Below are 27,328 nucleotides of genomic sequence, written 5' to 3' on the forward strand. Positions count from 1 at the left end.
ATGAAGTCTGATAAAAGTGAAGAGTAGCCCCTTCCCCTTTTAGTTTGCAACCAAACATTTGGCTTTTTTACTTGTGTTAACTAGACCCGTGGTGTTCAACATGCTAGCCACCGGCCATATGTGGCTATTTGGCTGGCTGAGTGTGGCTAGTTTGCTATACCAGTAGCCATTGTAGTCCAACCAATCCAACTACAGTGGCTGCTGCTTCAGAACTGGTTGGACATCCTGGAGCTAGACATAGCTAACGGGAGAAATCAAATGGCTCCCACAAGTTATAAATCGCTGCCCCAGAGACTATAACAAACAATCCAGTTGAACAAGTGACTCTTCTATATTAACATCGTTCTTTGTTTCATGTGCTTGGCATTTGAGCTTATAGAAGGATCTGAAGATGATGTGTGGGAGGATTAAGGGCAAGAGGGGCTGGGGCAGCCAAGGGAAGGAGATTGGGGAATGGAGGAGGGGGAGAGGAAGGCCAGGGGATAGGCAAGAGGGAGGAAGTAGGAGGTGATGGGGAGGGCAAAAATCACTGTTCACTTGTTCAGCAACCTGCATTAGCCTTCTCTGCTCTGTTAGCCCATAGGAGTACAAATACCGTGTTGGGCGCCTGTGCAGTTTCCACAATCTCTTACAGGGCTCTTGCTCTTCTAGCACATGGGTGTCAAGCTGGTGGGCGTTGAAGATCCCCGGCTAGATGTGTGGCACAGTCAGCTCTCCCACTGTCACCAATTTTAAACCTGTGATATTCAAGCTCAAAGTTCTACAGAGAAACAGGGGACAGCACCAAGTGTAGATGGTTTGCCTAGTATGGATGGGCGCTGAGTCCTTTTCACCCACAGACAAATGATTCCTACCCAGGAATCAAATCTTTCATTAATTCTCCAACAGAAATAGGAGCATAGGAACCTAATGTTGCTAATTTATAGTTTAAATCCTTTCCAAAGTCAGTTCTCTCCCATGAGATCAGCTTGGGATGAGGTGTTCCCTTAGCTACACTCCTGGAGTACGTCATATACAGCTATTTGATGAGAATTGACCTACGTGTTCCAGAAGTTAGTAAGTATCACCTTGGAGCAGGAGAGAGAACTCAAACAAGTCCCAGTAGCTGGATAAGTCATGAGCATGAATAAGGCAGAGACATACGGAAATGTAAGTAAACTTAGCCTCAAACAAACCAACGCGTGCTCAACTCACTGCAGGCTGCTTAAAAAAAGTTCTGTTTTTCTATACTAATCTTGAGAAGAAACAGACAGGCAGCATACTTTTTATCTGAGCCCTCGCGGTTTGATAAATTCCCTTGCTCTTGTAATGGAACCATATCCTTTGCAAAATGTTGAAAAATCATTACTCTTTGTGTGCATCCCCTAAAATGTTTCCCCCATAAATTAGCTGCATTGTATTTTCTTTTATAGTAAAGTTGAGAAATTTGATCATCCGGGGGTAAGTTTGGCATTTGAGTCTGGCTTAGGAGCCAGGGATCTCAGATTCAACTGTCAAATCATCTGTCAGGCTGAGCACTTGCAAAAGGAGCTGGGAAACAAATGCTGGGGAGTTACCTTTTTCGGCTCTTTCAGGTACTCCGGTAATTCTCAGATTATTGCGGCAAAGCCTTCCCTTGAGGTCTGCCGCTTTAGGTTTAAGAGAAGGAAAGTTTTGATTCTTCATTACACCTGGGCAGAGTTAATTGATTTAACAGTCAGTTGTACCTTTTGTCTGCAGCAATTTTCTCCAGCCCGTCCATTATAAACATACTGTTTTCATCAGCAGCCATCCTGTGCAGGTGTGTGTGTGTGTGTGTGTGTGTGTGTGTGTGTGTGTGTGTGTGTGTGTGTGTGTGTGTGTGTGTGTGTGTGTGTGTGTGTGTGTGTGTGTGTGTGTGTGTGTGTGTGTGTGTGTGTGTGTGTGCGCGCGCGCCTCCTTTCTCCTAATAGAGTGCTCATTAAACAGAACTTTGCCTGTTGATATTCCAGAGATTTGGGGGAACTGTGCATTTATTGGGGGTGGGGGATTGCTTAGATGTGCTGGACTAGAGATGGAAATGGACATTCGTGGATGGCTCTGCCACTCAAGGGATCTGCTCCATCATGCTGCACAGCACCCTTGGAGTCCTTAAGTAGGTGCATTTAAGAACAATAGGGAAACATTAACTAACAGAAGATGTTCCTGCCATATTAACTGTGGAATCTTCTCTCCCCCTCTCCCCCCCAAGAAGTGTTGGAAGCTGTGGCGGCACGTCGGTGTCCCCCGATCCTGCAGCTCCATAGCAGCAAGAACAGACTCCTCCAGCCAGTGGAACAGAGAAGGTTTATTACTTCTTCAGGATACAGCACAGCACAGACGTGATGTGGTTATAGGAGTCAAGGCCAGGATGCGTCAGACCCCTGAGGTTAGGGGGTCCATCGCACCTCCCCCCCGTTATACCCTCAGTCCTCCGGTTAGGTTGTTCCCTTCATGTTTTCCAGCCAGCAGTGCCCCTTCCGCCGAACACTCACTTCCTTAGTTCCCTCGCTGCCCTCAACTGGTCTGACTGGTTGGGTCTTTGTCTACTGACTTAGGCAGCCCACCTACTGGGCAGCGCTCACAGGCAGAGGCCAGTAGGGGTCATCCGCAGCCCAAGCACAGCAATCAGCAAGATACTGACGCCACATCACAACATGTGGATGAATCCGTGGGAATCACACATCACAACGCAGGGGGGCACCGGGTTACAGAGCAGACAGCACCCCCACTACGTCTCAGAAGCCCCATTGCTTAGGTAATTGAAAAGCAGATTGAGAATGAGAGAGTCTGTCCCTGCAATTTACAATTTGTACTATGGTAGCACCAAATATAGATGAGGTCTGAATGGCAGACCAGGGCCCCATTGTACTATGTGCTCTCTATATGAAGTGTGTGCAGTGAGTGTAATTTTTAACTGTACAGTAGGAAGTTGATATCCATGGCTTTTGGGGGTTTTTTTCTAGGTGGGTGGATGGTAGTTGTTTCTCCAATAGAAATGTGTATTTGATTTAATAACAAGCAGGAATGTGAACCTTTTCCCTGAGACTACAGAAAAACTCCAGTAGCACTGTCAATAAAAAGATTACCTGACAGCCTAGAAGGGAAAATGAGAATTTATCAAATATTACCACCAGTGTCTAGAATTGCTTGTCAAATTTGGAGGCAAGATAAGTGAGATTTCTCGCTGCACTCTTCCTTCCCCACACTGACTTCATTTGGTAATCCTGAGAAAGGGATAAGGGGAGCATTCTGTTCTCCTGTCACTCATGGTTTAGAAAATTAGGTGTTTATTGGAGGCAGAACCAGCATGGTGTTTCAGTTGCAGAACAAGAACCGCTCCCTTCAGAGCATGTTGTCAAGAAAGATGGAAAAGAGCCACGGGATTGGACCGTGTGGATTTAAGCTTAAACACAAAGTGCTCTCAATTGTATTGTAAGATTGGATTATTGTCTCCTTGGATAAAACAACATTCACTGTCTGTTGGAAAGGGAAACTTTCCCCTTCATTCTGCTCGCTCATGCATGCTTCGTTATCAGGCTCAGGCAGGCTGGGGTGTTAATTGGTTACCAGCAGACTTTTTGGCTTGATCTTGACTTCTTGTTGCATCTCAAACTTAGCATTGGTTTCCTAGAAGCCACCAAGTAGACAGTTGGACCAGATGCTTGTCCTCTTTGTAGTATTATGCTAGTGTGTGTAGCTTGAAGAGGTTAGGCTCGAAGGTAAGTGCACAAGGAGTCTTTTATACTAGTTGCACAGTGCTCATTTAGTTTTCCTTTTTTAATAACGGATGGCTCAGCTGAGCAGGCGCGGTTATCAGTGAAGATTGTTTTCTTGTGTGGCTGCAGTCCAGTGGTCTTATTTTCAACACAGAACAGTTACAATATTGCAAAGGCCACAATGTAAATTCTTCAAACAGAATTTGACAGCCCCGAGGCTCAGTAAGTGCTCTCATGATGTAGTTCTGTTCCAAAGAGAGCTCTGATTTCATTCAAACCTTGACACCTGCAGTGTTTCCTGTTCAGCACCACCCATCATGCATGGCATTGTCTGCACCAGCAAGTTTCTTGTAATTGTCCAGTGCGGTTTGTAGCATGACAGGGATCAGGTGTTCCTGCCTCTGGTCCTCTAGTTTGCGTGGCGAACATGGAGCTGCAGTGGTTGTGGAATTGTGGGTCCTTATTTTCTTAGCCTAGAGAAAGCCCTCCTGTGGGAGGAACTAGGTATGAAAGTGACTAGTCCATTTGTACTGTCCAAACAGTGAAATACAAAAAGTAAGCCACGTGCACTGATCTTGGCTGTTAATTTAGGTGAAGACAATTTTCACTTTTAGTAATCTGAAGTGGACATTATCTGGTATAGGTAAGTAAGGACATTGATTTTAAAAATAAGTTTAACCTGATGTTATGCATGATTTTTATAGAGGGAAAGAGAAGTAAATACAACCAGAGTGTATAGTTCTTGTGAAACACCCAGCATTGCAGCATGTAACACTGCAGTGAAACCAGAACCCTAAAATCCTGGATTTAATCCAGTTAAATGAATCTGGGATCATCTCCAGTGTGGAGGAAGTAAAATGAACTGACTATGGGAGTGAGTGACTAAGTGGGTGAGGCGATATCTTTTATTGGACCAACTTTGGTTGGTGAGAGAAAGACATGCTTTCGTGCTTACAGAGCTCTTCTTTAGCTCTATGTAAACTCATCACTCTCATCAACAGAAGTTGGTCCAATAAAAGATATTACACACCTCCCACTTTGTCTCTTGGATATCTTGGGACCAAAAAGGCTACAACTACACTGCACGGGGGAGAGATGCAGAAATCTGAGGCTGATGTACCTAGGCCAGGCTGTGATGCATGCAAGCTGCACTGAGCTGTGACCTGCTACATTAAATTCTGCATTTTGGTCTTTTGTGGCGCTGGATTCATCTTCAATCGGAGGCCGTGAAATGGCAGAGTGCCTGCTGGCATCTGTGTGAATCATTTTTCTCTTGTTGAATTAAAGTTTTGTGGTTTTTCAAGCCAGCACTTTTTAGCTTTGGGATCCATTTTGCCTGGATGCTCAACCCTGCTGAAGCGAAGAGCCATGATGACTCTAGTCCATTGCTGCACTGGTGGGCACTGTGAAGCCAAGAGATGGGAGAACTTTTTGAAAACCATGGTGTTTATTAAAATGTCACAACAACCGCCACATGTCAGCGATCCCAAGAGTGAAGTGTAAAACTCTGGATAATGCACCCCAAAGACAGACACACAATACAATGGGGTTTCTTCCTTTGTTCCCCGCAGAAGGGCTTTGTTGGCATTTCAGAGCCGTTACTGAGAGGTACAAACTCTTTGGGGCCTCTACCTGGTCTCCCTTTGGCTTCTCTGAGTCGTCACCTCTCCAACTAGGTTTCTCCAACTAGGAACCATCAGTATTTTATCGCCTTTTCCCCAGCATGTTCAGGAATTGTAAGGTGAGATACAGCCAGGTCTTTGTTCTTCCCCCACCAAAGTAGCTCAGACAGAGCCCTAAGTGGCTTACTTCTTTGATGCTCTCTTTCAGACCAACCTCCCTGCCCCCACAAGCTCAGACCTCCTATTTTCAGGTAAAAGGTCACACTTTGATCAACTCCCTCGAAAATGGGAACCTTCCATCGTCATGTTGCAGGGGAGGGCAGCTCTTACCGATTCTTCTTCCAAAGCGACATTGTCAGGGCCCTAGCAACACACACGCTGGGAAAACAAGACCAGATTTATTCACAAAGCATTGGCTGGTTTTCTCCTGAGGTCTTTTCTATGTCACCAAGTGGCAGCTTGTCCTGTCACGCTACCCCGCATGCTTCATTGGGAGTTATATGCAGAAGGCTGTTGAGTTCAAGTGAAGATGGGGTCCTTGCTCCCATTGTGTCAGAAGCTTTTAAAGGGATGGCGGGGCCTAGTGGTTGGAGCCGATGGTCAGAATTGGAATCAGGAATCCAGTGCACAATAGGGTGAAGCCAGAGTGAGAGCAGGGTTGGAACAGGACTTAGAATAGAGTGGGAGCAAGAGCAGGGCTGGAGCAAGCTAAGGCTGGGGAAACTGTTGCCACTATCAGACAGGAGGAAGTTCCAAGCCCTGCAGTGACACTGAGCGGACTGGGCTGCTGCTGCATGTGTGAGGCTTTTATACCTTGACTGAGAATCACTAGTCCCATTCCTGGCTTATGGATTGGCTGGATCCTAGCACCGCAGTGACTTATCACCGTATACATTGCTGTAGGAGAGCACAGTTATTTTACAAATCATCCATCTTGGCCTGCACTTGGAGTAGAGGGGATATAAGCTGCCGAGTCTGCTTCAGTGTTCCAAAGCTTGCAGGTTCCCTCAGTGAAATTCTTTCCTTATTTCTGTTTTCATTGTTTCAAAGTAGCTTTCCGCCCCCACCACCCCTGATTTGAATTTCCTTTATACGACTGAGAATTCAGTGCATCTCTGCAGACCTAAGTGGAGAGTTCATATTGGACTAGACATTTTCATTCTGCTGAAGGGTTTGTTTCTGTACATTGCCAAACCAAAATTTAGTTCTCAGGAATAGAAGCAGGCACAGTTAACAAGCAATTAAAATGAAATTAAATCCTGGCAGTATCTGGATCCTAGATGTTGCCCTGAATTTTCAGATGGGAAAGCAGAGTGCAAAAGGCCTTTGAAGTGTGGTAAAGATTGGAGTGAACCTTGTTGGTGTCGGCTCTAGCAGTGCCTTTTTGGCTGAGGCAGTTTCCACTGTGGGGGGAGCCTCTGTCTCTGAATGGTGTTGATTGCAGCCGAGGCTGATAGCTGTCTGGTTGAAAGTCTGAAGGTTTATGTTTAAAATGAAAATCTCGCCATTCTCCTTGTTTCACACCTAGTGCTGCATTCTACCCTGTTCCGTTCATATCTGGCATGGCCATGCCATCACATTGGCTTCTGGGTAGATGAATTATTTGTCTTGACCCAGTATGGTCATTCGTATGTTCGCATTAGCCTTGCTTACGCTCTGTTTTTCTGACCAATCTTCCCCAGTGCAGATCCCTGGCTGGAAGCAGTGGTGAGCACTGGAGGAGTGTCTCAGTTGACCACCAACTCATGTAGATATGCTTTGAGCAGAGAGCACAGGGGAAATGGGAGCACCCAGATACACAAATGCTACCACTGATGGGAGTGGGAGTGTCTCCAAAAGGCTGCTAGTGCAGACACAGCCCCTGTGAAGACTGGTGGATGTGACTGTTACAGCATCACCAACTGAGATGCTGAGGTAGTGGCTTTAGCTTTTGCTGCACATTGTATAAGGCAGGGTTTAAACCGGTTGGAAGTAACAACCCTCGACTTGCTCTGGGGCTACCTCTGCAGAGGCACAATGCGGGTTTGATTCCTGTATCCCCTTCTCCACCAGCCTGCCCTCCTCTGACCTTTTTGAGTCTGGAACATTATTTTTCAGGCTTCCTTCACTTGATCTTTTTCCATCAGTGTTTATTCTTTCTTTGTGCACCATGGCTGTGTCTAGACTGGCAAGTTTTTCCGCAAAAGCAAGTGCTTTTGCGCAAAAACTTGCCAGCTGTCTACGCTGGCCGCTTGATTTTGCACAAAAGCACTGATGTTCTACTGTCCAAAATCAGTGCTTCTTGCACAAATGCTTTGACATTCCCGTTCAGGCAAAAGTCCTTTTCCGGAAATGTTTTTGTGCGAGAGGGCCAGTATAGACAGCTAAAAACTGTTTTGCGCAAAAAAGCCCCAATGGCGAAAATGGCGATCGGGGCTTTCTTGCACAAAACTGTGTCTAGATTGGCACGGGACGCTTTTCCGCAAATGCTTTTAACAGAAAAACTTTTCCGTTAAAAGCATTTGCGGAAAATCATGCCAGGCTAGACGTAGCCCATGTGTATGTTTGATAGCAGCACATTCTCTTCCTAGCTTTACAGAATTCATTGGGCAGGGATTTCATTTCTTCTTCCTTCACAATGGAGCAGTCACATCATTCAATTCCTCCTCCTCCTCTCCTTGGTGACAGTGTTGGTCTTTATGACTTCTTTATGATGACCATATGGGTTAGTTCCACATTGCCTGCAAATCCAGAGCTCCCTAAAGCGTCCCCGATATGAAGATGTTGTACAGAATCCTAGATGATTAGGGTTGAAAGAGACCTCAGGAGGTTATCTAGTCCGGCCTCTGCCCAGAACAGGGTCAACCCTAGCTAAATGTTGGACACTCATTACAGCAATTCTGCTACTGTCTTAGTGGAAGTGGTGAGAACTCCACACTTTCTTAGCTTGTCCTTCAGATTCCCAACTTTGAATGTCTTCGGAAGCAACTTGGGCGTAGAAGGCTGGAATAGAAAAGTGGCCATGAGTGAAGTCGTATACTTTTTGGTCTTCCTTCTTATCCATTTTAAGCTTTGTAGAGCAATGGATAAAAGGGGAAAAGAAAAAAAAAAACCCACAAAAAACCACCCACAATAATCTATAGCAACTGTCACCCAGCAAACTACTCCCATTTCATACAGCTAGGTTAGGTGTCAGCACTCGATCGATGGCTCTCGTACAATAATTATAAAAACTAGCGGGTTGTGTTGCTTGAGTGAGTTTAAGAAGAGTAGGGTCTCAATCTTTTCTCTAATAGGGCTTTGACAGTCCGCAGTGCAGAGGCTTCGTCTTAGTCTGACAGTGTTGTCATTAAACACCAGGTAGTGTGGAACAACAGAGAACAAAGATTCGGAGCGCAAGGGAACATGCGGTTTTGACAGGAGTTATTTGTCATCACAGAGCTGCCCAAACTCTTCAGACTGCAATACGGACGGCTGCTTAAAGTGACTTATTGCCCCTGTCTGTGGCTGCAGTTGTGATTTGATAATCGGTAAATGTTTGTCAAAGATGAATTCCCTACCTGATTCAGTGCTGTGCTGGAAAAGCAAATGAAAAGCAGTGTGCAGGAAAACAGATTGGGTGGATTAAGGTGCAGGCAGATGATGACGACAAAAAACAGGTTTCCCAGCCAATTTGACCAACTTTCTTTGGCACATAAAGCTATGAAACTACAGGAGTTCTGCTTCTCCCTGTTCGCAATGGGATTGGGCCATATGCCACACACACGTAAGATCTTGCAAGTCGGTGTGATCTCTGGTGTGTTGGGTGAATTGTACCTGTTCAGAGGATCCTTTTGATTTGCTTCCAAGTTCACTGGAGTTGTATGTTCCAGTTCTAACCTGTCTTCGATCTCGAGGTACCAGAGGCTACTTAACAGATAGATGAATGCCTTCTGTCATGCTTACGGATGCATTACACTATTCTCTCTATTTTGGTGCCCTCCCATTCTTTCAGTGTGTGCAGTGAATATTTTGAAAATTATTTGGCAAGGAGCCAAGACCTGAGTTTGTTTGCATCGTACTAGTTAAAGTTTGGACTCCAGGTCCCTTTCAGGTCTGTTTCTCTGCTGAGTGATTTTGCATTAGGGATGTGAACAGGCAACCCTTTAACACTTAAAGGGTGATGTTTACTGGGTAACAGTTAACTGTTACTTGGGAGCAGCCCTCTGCTTGTAGCTTGCTGTGGTCGGAGAGCTGCTTCAGCCCTGTGGGGCTGCCAGCTTTCAGCTTGCATGGTCTGGGAGTTGGCACCCCTCCCCACCAACCTCAGCTACCGCCTCTGGCCCCACACGAGGTTGCTGACTCCTAGCCCATGTGGTCCCTGCCCACAGCATGGGGGCTGCTCCAGCCCCACCCCTGTTCAATAAGTTAACTAATTAAACAGGATTTTACATCCCTAGTTTGCATGTGTACGCTGCCAGCAAATTTGGGGCAAAACGAAACCCATTTTTGTTACTCTCTGTATATACTGTCATAGCCAGTCCACAGCCTCATTGTTTTCTTCAGAAATTTGCAAAAGGGGATGGGGAGAATGAAAAGAACTCTACAAACCCGCCCTTTTGTGATGTGACAGTTTTAGCCACTACAAAGTTTTCTTCCATTCAGAGGAGTTTATACAAGTTTTTCTGCTGATGCAGGAGTCTGCGCAGGGCCTTTTAAATGGATAGCTAGGGAAGTTAAAGGCTGGAGAAAAAATAGTTTGGCCTTCAATTTGATATGCAGGTTTTTTGGGGGGGAATCTATAATGGATTAAAATTTCTCATCATTATATAAAAAAGGGAAAAAGTATAAATGCAAATTAATTTTGCATCTGACAAGTGTTTTTCATTTGTTTCCAAAGATTGGGGAGGGAGAAGAGCGAGATCTCCCCCTGTGCTCCTGCCCATGGCCAGTCTCTAATGCAAGATCCATGAACCTGTTTGATTATAGCTGGGGTTTTTCTAGTGTTTGAATTGGTGAAAACGATCAAGAGCAGGAAAAGTAGAGTGATTTATTAGACTCATAAAAATTCATACTTTGTTATTCCAGTCATCTTACATCTGACGCTTGTTAGAACGAGAACCCTGGCAGCTCCTGCCGAGCGAGTGGGGGAAGGGGGGCATTTATCAAGCTTCATTCTGCCTCGGCTGCCATCGCTGTTCTCATTTAGAGAAATGGACTGGGTTCCTGGAAGCACATTAATAATCATTCACTGAAGGAAGGGGAACCCTCCTCCCCCGCTTGTTATAATAATAAAGGTTGTATTTGAACAAGGCCCAGTGCTCCAGAGCCCCATTCACTCTCTTTAATGGGGGTTTTATTAGAGATATGGGTATTCTGTGTATTAACTGTGACCACTTTTTAGTAATCCCAGAAGAGGAGTGGGAAGCACACAAGCTCGCTTTATCTATCCCTGAGACACCAGTGTATCTGATCCTTCCTGTTGTGTTGGCCCAGTGTACCCTGGAGACCTGGAACCTGACGTTTTCTACTGGCAGTAACAGCTGTGAAAGGTGCAGAGTAGGCAGGACTCAGCCACTTTATCACCATGTTGGCTAATGCTACCACATCGGGACAAGAGGCAGTGGGCTTAAATTGCAGCAAGGGAGGTTTAGGTTGGACAGTAGGTAAAACTTCCTAACTTCAGGATGGTTAAACGCTGGAATAAATTGCTTAGGGAGGTGTGGAATCTCATCATTGGAGATAATTAAGAGCAGGTTAGATAGATATCTATGACGGATGATCTAGACCAGTGTTTCCCAAATGGTGTTGCATGGAACCCTGCAGTTCCACAAAGTGAAAATAAGGGTTTGGTGAGAGAATTCCATTACAGCAACATTTTATGCCTATCCGTTTTTGAGCTTTCTTTTTTGTACACATTAAATGTGATTTTTGTTTTTAAATATGTGCAGTTAAACTAAATGTTGATCTCATGACTTTGTTTAGCATTTATTTATTATTATCCTTACTTATTTGTGGTCTACTGTTTTCAGCTCCATATATAATACTGTTATCAGAGGTTCTGCAAAATTCTTTAGAGTTTAAAAGGGTTCCATGGCCAAATAAAATTGTGAAACACTGATCTAGATGATGCTTGGTCCTGCCGTGAGGGCAAGGGACTGGACTTGATGACTTCTCGAGGTCCCTTCCAGTTCTAGTGGTCTATGATAATCTGAACGGGTGGTAAAAATGGCTGCATCCTGTCATGTTACAACTGCAACAAGGGTAGGTGGAATTATGGACCCTAATTTTGTCCCTAGAGTGGGCATACTTGTGGTCTTCTTTTTTGCAGGGAGAGGCAGTGAGGGAGTCTTAAGCTGAGTGCCATCAAGCAAAATATGTACGTCTAGGAACAAAGAATGTAGGCTGTACTTATGGAGTGAACGAGTCTAGCCTAGGAAGCAGTGACTCTGAATAAAGATTTTGGGGGCATGATGGTAGACAATCAGTTGAACATGAGCTCCCCCATGTGATGGACAAACAGGTCATGTAATCCTTGGATGCATAAAGTATGAAAACTTGAGTAGGAGTAGGGTTATTTTATCTCCGTAATGGGCACTGGTGTGACCACTGCTGGAATCGTGTCTCCAGTTCTGTTGTCTACAGTGCAAGAAGGATGGTGGTGAATTGGAACAGGGTCAGAGAAGAGCCAGAAGAAAGATTAAATTATTAGCAACCTTGTTTTATGGCAAAGGAGCTCAATCTACGTAGCTTAACAAAGAGAAGGTTAATGGGCAACTAGATCACAGTCCATAAATACCAACTTGGGGAACTAATATTTTATAATAGACTCTTCAGTCTAGCGGAGAAAGGTCTAGCACAACCTCAGGGCTGGAAGTTCATGCTAGACAAATTCAGCCTAGAAGTAAAGTGTACATTTTTAACAGCAACAATAACTAACCATTTGAACAGTTAACCCAGGGTGGTGGCGGTGGCAAAGTCTCTATCACTGGTATTTTCTAAATCAAGATTAGATGGTTTTCTGTAAGATCTGCTCTAGGAATGATTTGGGGACAGGTTTCTGTTCTGTGCTTTACAGAAAGTCAGACTAGATGATCACAGTAGTCCCCCTTGGTTTTGGAATCAGTGATTCGGTGAATAATGGTGACTTTGGTGCTTGAAACAGCTGTTTTGTCTCTTAGGCAATGTTTCTCAACCAGGGGCACATGTACCCTTGGGAGCAGTCAGAGGCCTTCCAGAGGGTCTGTCAGTTCATCTGGATATGGCCTAGTTTTACACCAGGCTATATAAAAAGCACTAGCAAAATCAATATACACTAAAATTCCATACAGACCACTTGTTCATACTGCTGTTTATACTGAAATATAAGAACAATATTGATATTCCAGCTGATTTGCTTTATGATGGCAAAAATGTGAGAGTCAGCCATTGTTCAGTAATAGTGTGCTGCTGCCATGCTTTTGTATTTGTGTCTGGTTTTATAGGCAAGTAGTTTTAAGTGAGGTGGAAGTTGGAGGTGTGCAAGTCAAATCCGACTAGAAAAGGGTATGATAGTCTGGAATGGCTGAGCCACTGTTTTAGGTGTATCTTTGCTGCACTTGAGAGCAGTTTACTGGGATTGGCTTTTATCTAGTTAGCACAGGTAATATCAGTAGTGAGGATGTGGCAATTGTAAGCATCAGCATGAGCTAGCAATGTGAGTCCATGCCAGGGTTCCCTATGGGTACAAGTCTGGGTGCCTCTTCACACCCATTGTCACCCATGCTAGCTAGATTCAAGCTAGTGCAGGTGTACTCCTGGGGTGCTGCAATCTAGGAATGTAAAATCCCATTTAATTAGTCAACCGGTTAAGGGTTATGTTTAACCAGTTAACTGATTAAATGGGGTCAGGTGGGGTAGGGTCCAGCCTGCTGAGCTGGAGTGGCCCTTATGCCCGTCATGGCAGGGCTGGATCGGCCCCCACACCACAGGCAGTGGCTGCTGCAGCCCTGCTGCTTCTGACCCTATGCGAAGCTGCCAACTCCTCACCTGCTAGTCTGTGTGGGCTGGGAGCTGGCAGCCTCTCCCACGCCACTCCTCTGCAAGGCTGCGGACTCCCAGCTAGCACCCTCTTCCTTCCCCCCCGCACTTCTGGCCTCCTCACCCCTTGCAAGACTGCTGACTCCTAGCCCTCCTGGATTACGTTTAACCATTACCTGCTTTTTGATCAGATGCTTGGCATAGTGCTAGAGCAGTGATGGGCAACCAAGGCTAGTGAGAGGCCCTCCTTTGTCTCAAGTGGGCCGCAAGATTGAAATCACTTGTGTGCTAACTGTGACCCAAGAATAAGATTAAATACATTTGTATGTGGCATGCTGACTATTTCAAAACAAGAAGAAATGGTTTAATCATTCATATAATAATAGAAGTGTCATCTTCAAATAATAAAAAAAAGAAACATTTACACTTAATTTTACAATGTCAAATCTCTGTCCAGCCTCTCCCCTGCCTCCTCTCCCAACTCCGCCCCATCTCTGATCCTCCCCCTCCCTCCCAGAACTTGAGTGCCAGCTGATTTGCAACATTCAAGTTCTGGGAGGGAGGGAGGGAGGGGAAAGAGTGGGGCTGGGATGCAAATCAGCCAATTGGTGGTGCTCTGGAAGTGCTAGGAGGGAGGTGCAGAAGCAGGTAAGTGCAGGGCCCCCGGTGTGTGAGAGAAGGGGCAGAGAGAAGGGATGTGGGCCTCACTTGGAACATGGGTTGCAGGTTGCCCACTACTGTGCTAGAGGAAGTTCTGCTGGTGGAAATGCTATTTTAAAAGGAAAGACTCAGAGTTCCTGCTCACTTGAAATCATTAAAGATTCCAGAGTCCAATCCAGTTGAAATTTAGACCATCGATTGCATTCTCTCCCCTAGCGTTTAATTGGAGAAAAGTCTTGGCTACTTGATCTAAACAGTTGGGTAGTGCTGTTCTCTGCTTCTGTATTCAAGTGACTTGGTTTGTTTGTAAATCAATTTAAAGCACTTTGGGTTCCTGCTGCACCAAACTTAAACCTCTAGTTCAAGAAATGTGCATTCCTGGAAACGGTTTGCTGCTAACGGCCTTTCTGAGCGTAACTTGCTGTGCTGCTGCTGCAATATTTGGGTGGACCTGTGGGGATGTGTAACAGGAATAGTTCCAGACAAACTTCTTCTGTGACTAATGAAGGTAACTCATCTAGGCTGTGTGGCCCAGAAAAGCAATGGGATAGATGACTAGAAGTGATGTGAAACTATAAGCAAAGCCACATGCACGGTGGGTGGAGGCTGACAGAGTGCAGTATGTGATGTATAATGTGCTGACGACTGGTGTGTAATGGGCCACCAATCGGTAAAGATCTGTGTGTATTAAATCAGCATTAGCCCTTTGAGGACCAAAAGGCATACATCACAAATCTTCAGAAGTATATGCAAGATTTACATGCCTAATTTAGCGAGATGAAAAAATTCCCCAACGGTGCAGTCCAGTGACACGGTGCTCAAATGACTAGAGAAATATTGATTATTATACTATAGCAGCAGATCTTGTTGTTTCATTCTGCAATCTTTGTGGGCCAGATCCTTGGCTGGAATATACTGTCACAGAGTTTTAAGTCAGAAGAGACCACCAAGTCATCTAATCTGACCTCCTTCACAGCACCAACCAATGTTCACATGCTAAACTCTGAAATTGGACCCAAGTATTGCAGTCCTCAGGAAAATAAATGGTCATGTGCAGCAGCCAGAGACTAGGAAGGACTTAGGTGCCCAAGCAATAGCTTTTCAAATGGTTGGGGAAGTAAACATGCACTTTGAATTAATATAAAATGGGTAATCTTAAACAATAAATAGTCTAGCAGCACCTTAGACTGACAAAACATGTAGATGGTATCATGAGCTTTCGTGGGTACAACCCACTTCTTCAGACGACTGTTATTCTCAGTGTGTTGGAGGCTTCCTTAGTATGTTCCATCTTCCCCCTTTCTATTGAGATGCCATGTCCATGGGTATACATGGGCTATTACACACAGTTAGTTTGCTGAAATACCTGAAGTGTTTTAGTTCTCCAGTGGCAGACAAACTTAGAAATGGCAGGTTCCATAGACAGATGTCTGTATTGTACTCTGCATGTCGACAGAACACAGACAGATGGGGAAAGTTGATTGCAGAGGAGGCTGGATAGATTAAACAGATGGGTGGATTAATCAGAAAGATAGATAGGTAGATCTGAAAGACAGATTAATTAAATCTTTTACTAACTTCCTCATAAAGATTCTTTCACTGAGGTGGTCTGTAGCTCACAGAAGAAGGCAGTTGGGTAGCTAGGTTAAACAATGAAGTAGGCTGAGCTAGCAAGAGAGCAGGACTAATTCTTTCTGGACAATCCTTATCTTGGTTTTACCCTACTCTACTTAGAGTTGCATATTGTAAACACTAGTTTGTTGAGATCGTTCTCGAGTATGCTGCCCCCAATGATGTGTGCAAAGTAGAAATAAAGCTGAACAGACGGGGATGCTATATACATTTGCTATGCTGAATGATGTTGAAATATTCCAATTAGAGTGGACAAGCACATTAAAAATCCAGATTTGAACTCTCCTCCCCACAGAATAAACAGGGTATGAAGTGAAAGTACAATCCTCCTTTCTTTTAGGAAATGTTAAGGTGTGAGGGGTTTTTTTGGGGGGGGGGAGGATCCAGACTCAGGGGTGTAATGGCTGGTGATTAGTCCCTCCAGGGTTCAGACTAAGGGAACATGCAGTCCTGCTTGTTGGATGAAGAGGTGGACTATCCGCAGTCTCCTATTAAGGTATTAGCAGCCCTGCATAGGTAGCTTCTCCTGAACTGTTAGCCCTCAGAGTGCACAGTGGACTAGGGAGGTGGGTTTATCCTTCACCAAGGACAGACCTGCCAGCCTGGTTATTCACACTCGCTAAACAACACTGGTTGCTCTTAGATGGCACTTCCTGTGTTGTTCTTGCTTTCTTACTGTTCTGGTTCCATTGACGTCTATTTATTTCTTTTCTTTTCCCACGTTATACTGCTTTCTGTCAACTTTTCCTCTTAGACTGCTGTCACTCCGCTTCTCTGGATCCATGCCAGGCATCGGTTTATCCATGCCTAATAGTCTGGAACTGCCTGGTTCCAATGTACCCGTCCAGTTCTTGGGGAGGCTGCTACTAGCTTTTGCTTTGGAGTTAGAATAGCAGTAAGGGGAGACAGAGATACTGCTGCTTCCTTTGCACTGTGCCAAGAGCTTTGTTAGTGACTTACACGCTGCCTTGGTTTTTAAATAGTCCAAATGCAGGCACTGTAGTGACATCCTTTTTATTCTGCTTCTGAGCATTCTTCTGTTAGCCTGCATTAGCACTGTGATTTCTAATATTGATGGCTCGAGATGTTTCGGATATGGCTGCTCTCACGGGCTAGGATAGAGGTCTATAAAATCATGACTGGTGTGGAGAAAGTGAATGGGAAAGAGTTATTTACTTGTAACACGAGAACTAAGGGTCATCCAATGCAATTGGAGAAATTGGAAAGGGTACAGAGAAGAGCGACAAGAATGATTAAAGGTTTAGAGAACATGACCTATGAAGCCAGGCTTCATGAACTGGGCTTGTTTAGTTTGGAAAAAAGAAGATTAAGGGGGGACATGATAGCGGTTTTCAAATATCTAAAAGGGTGTCACAAGGAGGAAGGCGAAAATTTGTTCCTCTTGGTTTCTGAGGACAGGACAAGGAGTAATGGGCTTAAAGTGCAGCAGGGGAGGTTTAGATTGGACATTAGGAAAAAATTCCTAACTATCAGGGTGGTCAAATATTGGAATAAATTGCCAAGGGAGGTGGTGGAATCTCCCTCTCTGGAGATATTTAAGAACAGGTTAGATAGACATCTGTCAGGGATGGTGTAGACGGAGCTTGATCCTGCCTTGAGGGCGGGGGGCTGGACTCGATGACCTCTCGAGGTCCCTTCCAGTCCTATTATTCTATGATTCTATGAATTCACAGGCAGCAGATTTAAAACAAAAGTAAGTATTTCTTCAAACAACACGCCATTAACCTGGGGGACTCTTCCAGAGAGGATGTTGTGAAGACCAAGACTATAACAAGATTCAAAACAGAACTAGATAAATTCATGGAGGTTAGGTCCCTCAATGACTTTTAGCTGGGATGGTGTCCCTAGCCTCTGTTGTCAGCAGCTGGGAATGTGCGACAGGGAATGAGTAACTTGATTCCCTGTACTGTTCATTCCCGCTGAAGCATCTAGCACTGGCCATTGTTGGAAGACAGGATACAATGCTAGTCTGACCCAGTTTGGCTGTTCTTATGCAAACTCTCTCCTAAAGTTTGTCAGAGTTCAAGGGACATTATCAACTCAATTTTATGGTGGTAAGCAATTTTAAGAAAAAACTTAGCTCCAGGTAGAGCATTGGTTGTATGCAGATCACTCTACAGAATTGTGGAGTTATTCTGATTTCTAACATAATAAAAGGCCTTCAAATCTTGGCAGTGATTAGGCTGCTGGTGTACCAATACCACTGTGGATCTATTTTGTCTCATTGTTTACTTGTACTCACCCATCTCTGTTTGTGTCCATGTGTGGTCCCTTGTCATCTGTTCAGTTTGCAAGCTAGGTGGATTTTCTGTTCTGAGGTCATGTAGAATCTAGCAAAGTAGGGTCTTGGTCTGTGACTGAGACTCCCTATACCACGGGTGGGAAACCTTTTTTGGGTGAGGGGCCGCTGACCCACAGAAAAATCAGCCAGGGGCTGCACACAAGTGAGAAGCCAAAAAAACCAAAAATTGATTGAGAAGGAGGAAAACACTCGCACACTAGGCTAGTAGATTTTGTGTGCTTCTGCCCTTTGGGGGCTGGCAGGGGAGCTGGAATGTCAGTGTGGGGTCCCTAGTGCTGGGGGGAGCCCCGATACCTGAGTCCAGAGAAGCCAAAGACTGCATCCAGCCCCTAGGCCTGAGGTACCCCACCCCTGCCCCGTACACTACTGTACTATAATAAAATCTTGATTTGAGTGGTGATGTTTAAGAAGGTTTTGTGACTATTTTCTTCCACTATTTGATCTGAGGAAGTGGGTCTGGCCCACGAAAGCTCATCATCTAATAAACCATCTTGTTAGTCTTTAAAGTGCTACATAGTCCTGTATTTTGTTTTAAGCAAGTGAGTAACTGACAAATTGGCCTTACGGAGTAGCCAAAGTGACAATACACACACAGCTATCAAGTACACTGAGCACCGAACAGATTGAGACTATTTTTATTAACTGCGTTCAAGCGAACTCAGGTGTTACTAGTACCTATTATGGATGTAAAATTGTGGCTAAACAGTTAACCGGTTCTTTAACTGGTTAACCATGATCCCGTGGTAAGGGGCTGCTCCAGCCCTGCCTGGCTAGAGCAGCCCCTCACACCACACCATGCCCAGCTGCCATTGCAGTGCAGCAGGCTGGGGTCCTTCAGCCTCTGCCCAGTATTTGGGCGGTGGATGTGACCCCCGTTGCTCCTGCTTGGCGGGGCTGCCAGTGTGACCAGGGCAGTTAGGGCTACTGCCCTGTCTGGGTTCCTGCCACCTGTCCCGGTTAACTGGTTACCTGTCCTGTAAGCCTAATGCTTACTAGGTAAATGGTTCACCTGGTAACCTTTTACATCCCTAGTACCTATGGTGTGAGTATAATAGACAGAAATTTAATCCTTTCCCGCCAAGTTGATGCTGGCAAAAGAGAAATAATAGAGAAATAGAGATGAGAGGAGACTTTGTTTTTCAGCTAGGAATTGAAATGGCTACAGGGCTGATGAAATGAATAAAGTACGATGGCAGCAGAATTCATTGGAGGGTTTTTGCGCAGATAGTGAGTGGAGAGAGACTGGAGAAACACGAGGCCAGAGTTAGGCACATAGTCAAGAGAGGAGAAGAGTGATATGGCAAACTAAGAAGGCTTTTTAAAACCAGATCAGTTTTCAGCTGGATCCTGAAATGAGCAGAGACTCTGTGGAAGTGAGTGATGTGTCATCTGGAAAGATTAGCATCCTCATGGTTATCTGGTGTGAATTGCAATGAAATTTCATTATGATTTCCTTTTGTATTGGGATTTTATTCACCATTGCTGTCCTGTTTTAATTCCCTGTTTCAAACCAATTTGTTGCCAAAACATCTAAATGAAAAGCCCCTAATTGAAGCTGCTTTTGAGAAGTGTTATTGCTTAGTCTGTGCCCTGCAGCTAGGAAAATGTGATTATCTGTTCTCCAGTTTGTTTAAACTTAGCAATAAATACTTGTAAGCATGTTGCACTTATTTCAGGAAGACGGACATCATTACCAGCATGCTTTGAACTTGGGGAGGGAAAGGCAAGCAATCTTACTGATTTAAAAAGTGCAGTATCTTAAAATTAAGATAATAGACTTTTCTTAAAACCCTCAGTAAGTCCTGGCAGGTAATTTTTCTCTCTACCATCCCCAAAGCAAGGAGAGATGGGCCCTGCGAGGTGTAACCTTGTTATCATCTCTCTCTCACACATTATGGGACAGGCTTTGCACAACCTTGCTTGGGGCCAGAACTTTGCTTTAATTACTTTGCAGATGATATGTATTCAAAAAAGTTTAGGAAAGAATAAAATGTGCCCATTTGTCCACTGTTACAGCTCAATCTATTAGCGCTTATCCCCAGATTTTTCACCTCTTTCTCACTGGTGCATATCCAACCACAGTTGGTAGTGACCAGTATAGTTTTGTTTTGCATGGGTAGGCTGAGAGATGAGCTATTCTCCCTGTGCGTGGTTGTCTGAAGAGCCAAGTTACAGTTAACATTGTCTGTCTAGATCTTGTCATGTGGTTCTCCATTGTATTCTAAAATTTCTAGGACAGTAGTTTTCCTGTGAGTGAGAAGGTGTTAGTAACTCCAGCATTTTCAGTAGGGGATGAATGAGTTACTGCTTCATGAGCTGTTGATAGCTTGGTTTGCCTCTCCACTTTGGGGAAAGATTCTCTCCCCACAAAGTGTCCTCGAGTTAGAAATCCTGTTTCTTTTTTTGAAAAATGTCAGGAAATCCATTTGCAAAACTTAAACTACATTTGCTACTTCACAGCTAGGTGCACTTCACGTCAACAGTTTGCGTGGATTAAATAGCTTTGCTACGAAAATGGGTATTTCTCTTGGAACTTGCTAGATGCCAGTGATGTCCTGCCATTGCATTGCCATGCCTGATAAGTTATGCTAGCTTCATCTGCCTGAAGGTCCATACAGCGTAAGGAATTAGTGAAGCAGATTTGGCACTAATTCCCCAAATGTCTCCCTCTGAAATTGGATTGCCTTGCTAAGCAAATGTTGGAGGGTATGTGAAGCCCAGTAATACATTTGAGTTGCAAAACCAATGCTACTATTACCCTTTGTGGATATAGAATCTGAACAGCAACCCTGCTTGTGAGTTGCAGGTAAAGCACCTTTAATCATTTGGATTTATTTCCTATTAAACAGCAGTTTGTGATCATAAACGATCGATTACACTCTGGCATAAGTAGCAGTCTCTCCTGAAAGAGCGCAGAACTGAATGAGTGTGAAAATTAAATTCTCCTCTGAAACCGAAGGATGGTCCTTTTTAGAAGCAGATTCCAGTAGCAATATAATTAACCTCTCGCTGTGCCATTCTGTGTGAACATATTGAACATACTCAGTGATAATCATCCCATAATACTGAGTGTCTGCTTTCACACTGAATTCGTAACAGTTTTACTGTAATCCCAAATCTTCTTGTTAACCCAAGGGACTTGGCCAACTTGGTAACCAGAACAAAAGACATTTGAGCTCTGCAGTTCAACATTTATGTTTTGCAGATGTTTTTGGTGTACAATAAATCACCAAGAGAATTTGGAGTTGGTTAGGGTAGGAGCTCCAATAACCTTGAATAAAGTTAATGTATGAATCAGACCTTGATGCTAGGTTACGTGTTTTAATATGACCAGCACTGGAATGTTGTGGTTCTGACACCATCTGGAAATGCAAGGACACTTTTAAAGTCCTAAGATGCAGTCCCATTACTGTGTGAACTGGTGAGTCTTGACTTTTTAGCTGTCAAAACCTCCTTTGCAATGGATCTGACAATGGGTGTGCTCTCTTCTGGGCTCCATGGGCTCAGTTGCTGCTCTCTCCTTTTTTTTTTTTAACCCTCTCCCTTCTCCCCTGCCCCCCTTTTTTATATTGTTCTTCTAGTTCTTTACTCCCTGGTTGATTCCCTGTTCTGTTACTTCACCCCCAGAAGGCCACCTCCGGAACATAGGCTCTCCTGAGGTGGCTTTATGTGAGGTTATATGTGATCTTGGAGCTGCATTGATCGCTGTGGGAACAGAGTGGAGAAACTTGTGCTGGTGGCTGATGTCTGTGCCCCCTAAGTGATAGTGTTGAATTTCCAACTGAATTCCAGGTGGGCTGTCTCTCTTTGTTACCGGGTACTGAAATTCTTTTGTAGCATGATGGCTGCTGTCAAATCCATTACTGGATATGCAGGGAGGTTTAAACATTCCCCTACAGGTTCATGTATGTTACCATTCCTGATGTCTGATTTGTGTCCATTTATCCTTTGGTGTAGAGACTGTTCCATTTGGTCATTTTACATGGCAGAGGCATTGCTGCAGGCTAACATGGCCAGCCCTCTGAGACTTTTTCCTATAATCCAGCAGGCCTTAAGGCAGGGCTACTCAACATGCAGCCCGCAGGCCGCATGTGGCCCACAGTCTGTTTGTTTGCTGTCCACCATGCAGTTTGGATTTACATGGGGCTCAACACGTGGCCTGTGGGGTCCTTTGAACATGGCGTCCACTGGGAACATGCTTCACAATGACAAGTCAATATTATGGTCTTCTTTTGATATGTGTTTTAGTAGCTACATTCCTGGACTATCGTTGCTCATTAAAAGTGCTGTCATATGGGTGGAGATTCCTCATGAGGCAGTTTGAGAACCTCATGAGGCGGTTCTTAACTAGATAGCAAGTTCTGGAGGCAGCTAAGCCTGCAGAGCTAAGTGTGCATTTGAAGATGCAGAGGGAGCGGCTCTAGCAATGTGGGGTTTGTAACAGGCTCTTAAATATTTAGCAAGTCTCCAACTTGCAGCTGTGATGAGTGAATACCTCTCTGTCTGTCCTGTAGTGCTCATGTTTGACAGCTCATTTCTGCCCTTGATGCTTATGTCCACCCGTGCTGGAAAACAGAAAGGAGGAAAATTGGGTCAACTCGTGAAAGATCCTTCCCTGTTCTTAATTCAGTAAGTGTGGTACAAAAAGTGTCCAGCATACTTGCCTTGGTGTATAGTTTTCTTTCAAGGCTGGCTGGTTGTAGAGCCAATACAATTCTTCAGGTAATTTTAGATGTAGAGATAAGAGATGGAGTCTGTGTAACAAATCTGGGTTTGTCTACACTAGAATACCCACCCCAAACCCTGCCGAGTGAGCCTCGGAGCCCAGGTCTGCGGACTTTGGCATGTATTACTGTGCTAATAGTAGACTGTCTGGCTTGGGCTCTGAGACCCGCTGAACTCAAGCTGGAACATAGATGTGGTTGTTTAGTGCTGTAGTATGAACCCAGAGAGCCCAAGCCTAGAGCCTCGCTGACATGGGGGCTAGAAGTTTTTAAAGATATACCTTAAGTCCATGACCATCTGACCAACCCGGGATTGTTCCCTTGGGACTAATGTAGGTTCTCTGGTGTTTTGTCTTCTCTGATCTCTTGTGACCCAAGTGATGAGGCTTCCACTATTTCCCCTTGAGACTGTGCCTCAGCTAAGAAGTTGTATTTTGTATTCAGTTATACAGTTTCCTTTGCTCAGTTTCATCCCATTACTTGTAGTTATAACCCCTTGCAGAACCATAAATAAATCCCCTCTTTGTGGTGTGAGACAGTTACCTTGTCTCCTTATAGAATCATAGAATCCTAGAACTGGCAGGGACCTCGAGAGGTCGAGTCCAGTTCCCTGCCCTCACGGCAGCACCAAGCACTGTTTAGATCATCCCTGACAGGTGTCTGACTAACCTGCTCTTAAATATCTCCAGTGATGGAGATTCCAAAACCTCCTTAGGCAATTTATTCCAGCATGTAACCACCTTGACAGGAAGTTTTTCCTAATGTCCAGCCTAAACCTCCCTTGTTGCAATTTAAGCCCATTGCTTCTTATCCTATCAAAGGCCAAGGAGAACAATTTTTTCCCCATCTTCTTGTAACACCCTTTTAGGTCCTGGAAAACCGCTATCATGTCCCCTCTCGGTCTTCTTTTTTTTTTAAAGTAAACGAGCCCAATTCTTTCAGTCTTCCCTAATAGCTCATGTTTTTTAGACCTTTATCATTTTTATTGTTCTTTTCTTCTCCAATTTCTTCACATCTTTCTTGAAATGTGGTGCCCAGAACTGGACACACTACTCCTACTGGGGCCTAATCAGCGCAGAGCAGAGCGGAAGAATGACTTCTCATGTCTTGCTCACAACACTCCTGTTAATCCTTGCTTAGCTTGTTATTCCTTATTGGTTATTCACAGGGCTCGACAAATAATACAATCTACTCGCCATGAGGGAGACAGACCCATAGTCTCCTATAGACAACCACCTAACCTCAAGATGATTCTTACCAACAATCACAGGACATACCACACTAATACCAACCCTGGTACCTTCCCTTCTTCTTCGAGCAGTGTCCCGTGGGTGCTCCACTGTAGGTGTCGGCTTGTCCCGGCGCCGCAGATCGGAGATTTTTCTAGCCGTAGTCTGCCGGACCGCGCATGTGCGAAGTGCGGCTCGTGCCTTTTCGCGCCGTTTGAGCAGCGCTGGTCCGGCTCCCGCCAGTTCCTGACCGTCCTCGGCCGCGGACGGAATATTGTCTCTCTGGTGACTACTGTTTCCTACAGAGACAGAGAGACTTTATATATTATTGTATATAGTTTTTCCATAGAGTTATAAATTATAGTTATCCTAGTCGTTAGTTTAAAAAAAAAAAAAAAAAAAACCAGTTTTTCCTTCGATAGTCAGTTAGTCATTCCAATGCCGGGCTTTAAGAAATGCAGTCAATGCCACGAGGCAATGCCTGCCTCAGACGGACACGCGCTGTGCATCAGGTGCCTCGGGGAAGGACACATTCCCCAAAAATGTCCCCACTGTTCCAAACTGACGGCTAGAGCTAGACGGGACAGGGACATGCGCCTAAAAGTCCTGCTGTTCGACAAAGCCCTACAACCGGACGTCCAGCAGTCAAAAGGACACTTGGAACAACCCAAGAAACTTAAAAGAAAACTGTCCCCGACACGGTCTCTCCCACCCTCAAGATCGGCTGATGACCAACCAGGGACATCTACGGCACCGCCCGCGAAAGTAGCGAGGCCGCCGAAAGACAGCCGGAGTAAGTCGGCACCGAGCCCTTCTATATCGGGATCAACCATATCTGCCGTTCCCTCGGTCTCCAGGCTGCCTGCGGCTCCGAAAACCGCTCCCGGCACCGAGCGTCCCCCGGCACCGAGACGCAGCCGCTCCCCGGCACCGAGACGCAGCCGCTCCCCGGCACCGAGACGCAGCTGCTCCCCGGCACCGAGACGCAGTCCGGCACCGAGCAGCCCAGCACCAGGCCATAGCCGAGTACTGAGCCGTAGTCGCTCTCCCGCACCGAGGCGCTCTCCCGCACCGAGGCACTCACCGGTACCTACGGGCTCAACTGCACCGGAACCGAAGATCACGGACAAACAGGCGGCGAAAGTTAGCCGCCCTTCAAGGCATGCACCGAAACATCCACCACCTCCCACCAAACAACGGGAGTCTCATCAACCTTCGGCCCCGAGGCACTCCCCGGCGTCGACCACGTCGGCACCGAGTCGCCCTTCGGCACCGAAAGAACCGTCTCAGCACAGGCGCTCACCAACGGTGCGACGGCCTTCTCCCCTCCAGACATCTCGGGAGCACAGTCAATCACCGGTGCTGAGTCGATCAGCAACGCTGAAGGGGCCTACGTCGGCACGGATTCCTCCGATGCCAGTAGAAGTGATTCCACATTCAGTCATCTCTACCCCGGCATCTTCTCCACCGGAGCATTTGCTAGCCCCTACGGCCCACGCGATCAGGGGATTGTCTTCTCTATCCCCGAGCCCGGAGTTTTCTCCAGAGTCACGGTCCCCGTCTCCACACTACTCTGAGTACTCTCATACTGGCCACACATCACCTCGTTCTGGCCATTCTTATCGCCGTGACCTGCGTTCACCCAGTCGCAGCACCTATTATAGGGACAGATCGCGATCACCAAGATCAACCCGCTCGGAATACTCAATAAGATCCCGTCACTCCACATCCCCCCATCATCGCCATGTTTCGCCCTATCAGCAGAGTCAGAAATACCAGTCTTCTTCTGATCCTGTAAGACCACCAACTCCCTCGGGGTCTACCTACCACGCCGAGCAACCTCTTCCCGCTCGGGATGTCGAACCTGACCGTTCACCGGCGCAACAATCCTCATCGTCCCCCGACGACGCAGTGTTTCAGGGCGACACTTCTCCTTCTGACGACCTTCGTCAATTTCAGGAGTTGTTCCAAAGGGTGGCGGTCAGCCAGAACGTACAATTGGGTGACGTGGAGCAAAAGCAACATCACCTTCGTAACATCAAACACGCTCATCAACCAAAGATCTCCCTACCTTTGGACGCGGCTATCCTTGAAATTGCGGATGACATCTGGCAATCCCCTGCGTCCGTCCCTCCGACGAATAAAAAGGCGGATAAAAAGTACTTTGTCCCTGCCAAGGGAATGGAGTTCCTATTCATGCATCCGCAACCAAACTCCTTGGTAGTGGATGCAGTCCAGCAAAGAGCAAAGATGCCACAGTACAAGCCTACTGCTGCGGACCGAGATAGTAAATGTCTCGATTTATTCGGACGTAAAATCTATTCCTCGGCAACTCTAACACTCAGAATGGCTAATTACTCCGCACTGTTGGCGAACCATAACTTTGATAACTACGCCAAGCTTGTACCTTTGCTACAGCATATCCCAGAGTCAAAGCGGGACATCCTAAAAGCTGTGATAAAAGAGGGCTACGCAGCATCAGGAACGGCCTTAAATATCGCTCTGGACACAGCTGATGCAGCAGCGCGCACGACAGCTACATCAGTCGTTATGCGCAGAGCATCCTGGCTGCAACAGTCTTCTGCTCCTAAAGACCTGTTTTCCAAGGTCGAGGACTTACCTTTCGACAGAAAGAACCTCTTCTCCGAGAAGACCGACCAGCTCCTACACTCGGGGAAGGATTCCAGAACCACCCTGAAAACGCTCGGAACGTATACCCCTCCATACCGCAAAAAGCGATATACGACCTACCAGAGACAGAGGCCCCCCTTCCGGCAATCCCCTCAATATAGACCCCAGGACCAACAGAGGGGTAGACAGCGACAGCAACGCAGACGCCCGCCGCCCAAAACGACTTCCCAACAGGGTACCAGGCAGCAAGTTTGACGCGCCCCTCGAGGGGTTGAGAACCATTCCCATCAATACCATTCTGAGTGCTTCGAAGGCGATATTTCATCACCGCCTCAGACCATACCTCCATCGATGGGCCTACATCACCACCGACAAATGGGTCCTCGAAACAATTCGTCTCGGCTATACCATCCCATTCACGTCGCTTCCTCACCCATCCCCCCCTGCCCCGTCCCTTTTCAGGGACCCATCTCACGAGATACTGCTCAGGCAGGAAGTCGCCCGTCTTCTTACCATCGGGGCGATAGAACGTGTTCCGGACGAATTCAAGGGCAGAGGGTTCTACTCCCGCTACTTCGTAACGGAAAAGAAGTCAGGGGGATGGAGGCCGATACTAGATCTCCGCGACCTCAACCATTTCTTGCGAAAACAACGCTTCCGAATGGTCACCTTAACTACAATCATCCCAGCACTTCAGAATGGGGATTGGTTCACATCCCTCGATCTTCAGGACGCATATTTTCACATTGCGATCCACCCAGCACACAGACGATTTCTGCGCTTCCAAATCGGTACAGACCATTTCCAGTACAAG

The 27,328-nt window shown here is 45.8% G+C and overlaps 2 protein-coding genes across 3 annotated transcripts in view; both read left to right on the forward strand.

Moving 5' to 3' along the window:
- ZC3H3 (zinc finger CCCH-type containing 3) overlaps positions 1-27,328 on the forward strand; it is a 345,409-nt gene that overhangs the window by 84,485 nt on the left and 233,596 nt on the right. The gene's annotated exons all lie outside the window — the stretch shown is intronic.
- Positions 1-27,328, forward strand: part of LOC149525222 (uncharacterized) — a 52,145-nt gene that overhangs the window by 22,320 nt on the left and 2,497 nt on the right. Inside the window, exon 1 of the mRNA XM_089776140.1 lies at positions 1-27,328. This exon is cut by the window's left edge and continues 22,320 nt beyond it; it is cut by the window's right edge and continues 2,497 nt beyond it. Coding sequence (XP_089632266.1) covers positions 24,322-26,769 — 2,448 coding nt within the window. The 5' untranslated portion in view covers positions 1-24,321 and the 3' untranslated portion in view covers positions 26,770-27,328.

This window comes from Pelodiscus sinensis, chromosome 2 (assembly GCF_052426305.1).
Source record: "Pelodiscus sinensis isolate ZL-2025 chromosome 2, ASM5242630v1, whole genome shotgun sequence".
Taxonomy (NCBI): Eukaryota; Metazoa; Chordata; order Testudines; family Trionychidae; genus Pelodiscus; species Pelodiscus sinensis.